Raw genomic sequence first — 957 nt, forward strand, 5'->3', positions numbered from 1 at the left:
CAGGTCAGGCTCAGATAGTACTGTGTGTATTCTTTTACTCTCCAGGTCAGGCTCAGATAGTACTGTGTGTATTCTTTTACTCTCCAGGTCAGGCTCAGATAGTACTGTGTGTATTCTTTTACTCTCCAGGTTTAATTTGTTTTCCTCTTCTGCTACAGGGACAAGGATGAAGAGGTGTCGCTCACCCAGAAACTCGAGGAAATCAAAACCAACTTTAACAGCTTGAGAAGGTAAAACACTGTTAGTATTTACTGTATTAATGGAAGTATACCACTGTTAGTATGTATTGTATAAATGGAAGTATACCACTGTAAGTATTTATTGTATTAATGGAAGTATACCATTGTTAGTATTTATTATATTAAGGGAAGTATACCACTGTTAGTATTTACTGTATAAATGGAAGTATACTGGACACTCTATTATATATATATTAATTTTCCACTTTGTTCAGGATGATCAAAGAGGCCAAAGGATGAAGAGGTGTCGCTCACCCAGATGGACGAATACCATTGTTAGTATTTATTATATTAAGGGAAGTATACCACTGTTAGTATTTACTGTATAAATGGAAGTACACTGGACACTCTATTATATATATATTAATTTTCCACTTTGTTCAGGATGATCAAAGAGGCCAAAAAGGAGAAAGGCACCGATGACTTTTTGGGAAATATTGTCATAAAACTACAGGTAATAAATGTTATTAGTTAGATAAACCTTTCTGTTTGTTAGAAGTTGTTGAGTCCAGCAGCTGATTGTGTGTCCATGTTGTATTGTGTGTCCATGGTGTATTGTGTGTCCATGGTGTATTGTGTGTCCATGGTGTATTGTGTGTCCATGGTGTATTGTGTGTCCATGTTGTATTGTGTGTCCATGTTGTATTGTGTGTCCATGTTGTATTGTGTGTCCATGGTGTATTGTGTGTCCATGGTGTATTGTGTGTCCATGTTGTAT

At 36.3% G+C, this 957-nt stretch overlaps 1 protein-coding gene across 1 annotated transcript in view; it reads left to right on the top strand.

Annotated features, from left to right (window-relative positions):
* unc13d (unc-13 homolog D (C. elegans)) overlaps positions 1 to 957 on the top strand; it is a gene marked incomplete at its 3' end in the record, with an annotated part of 28,163 nt that overhangs the window by 1,435 nt on the left and 25,771 nt on the right. The window contains 2 exon segments of the mRNA XM_014032762.1: positions 159 to 230; positions 624 to 693. Coding sequence (XP_013888216.1) covers positions 159 to 230; positions 624 to 693 — 142 coding nt within the window.

This window comes from Austrofundulus limnaeus, unplaced genomic scaffold (assembly GCF_001266775.1).
Source record: "Austrofundulus limnaeus strain Quisiro unplaced genomic scaffold, Austrofundulus_limnaeus-1.0 Scaffold1533, whole genome shotgun sequence".
In the NCBI taxonomy this organism is placed as follows: domain Eukaryota; kingdom Metazoa; phylum Chordata; class Actinopteri; order Cyprinodontiformes; family Rivulidae; genus Austrofundulus; species Austrofundulus limnaeus.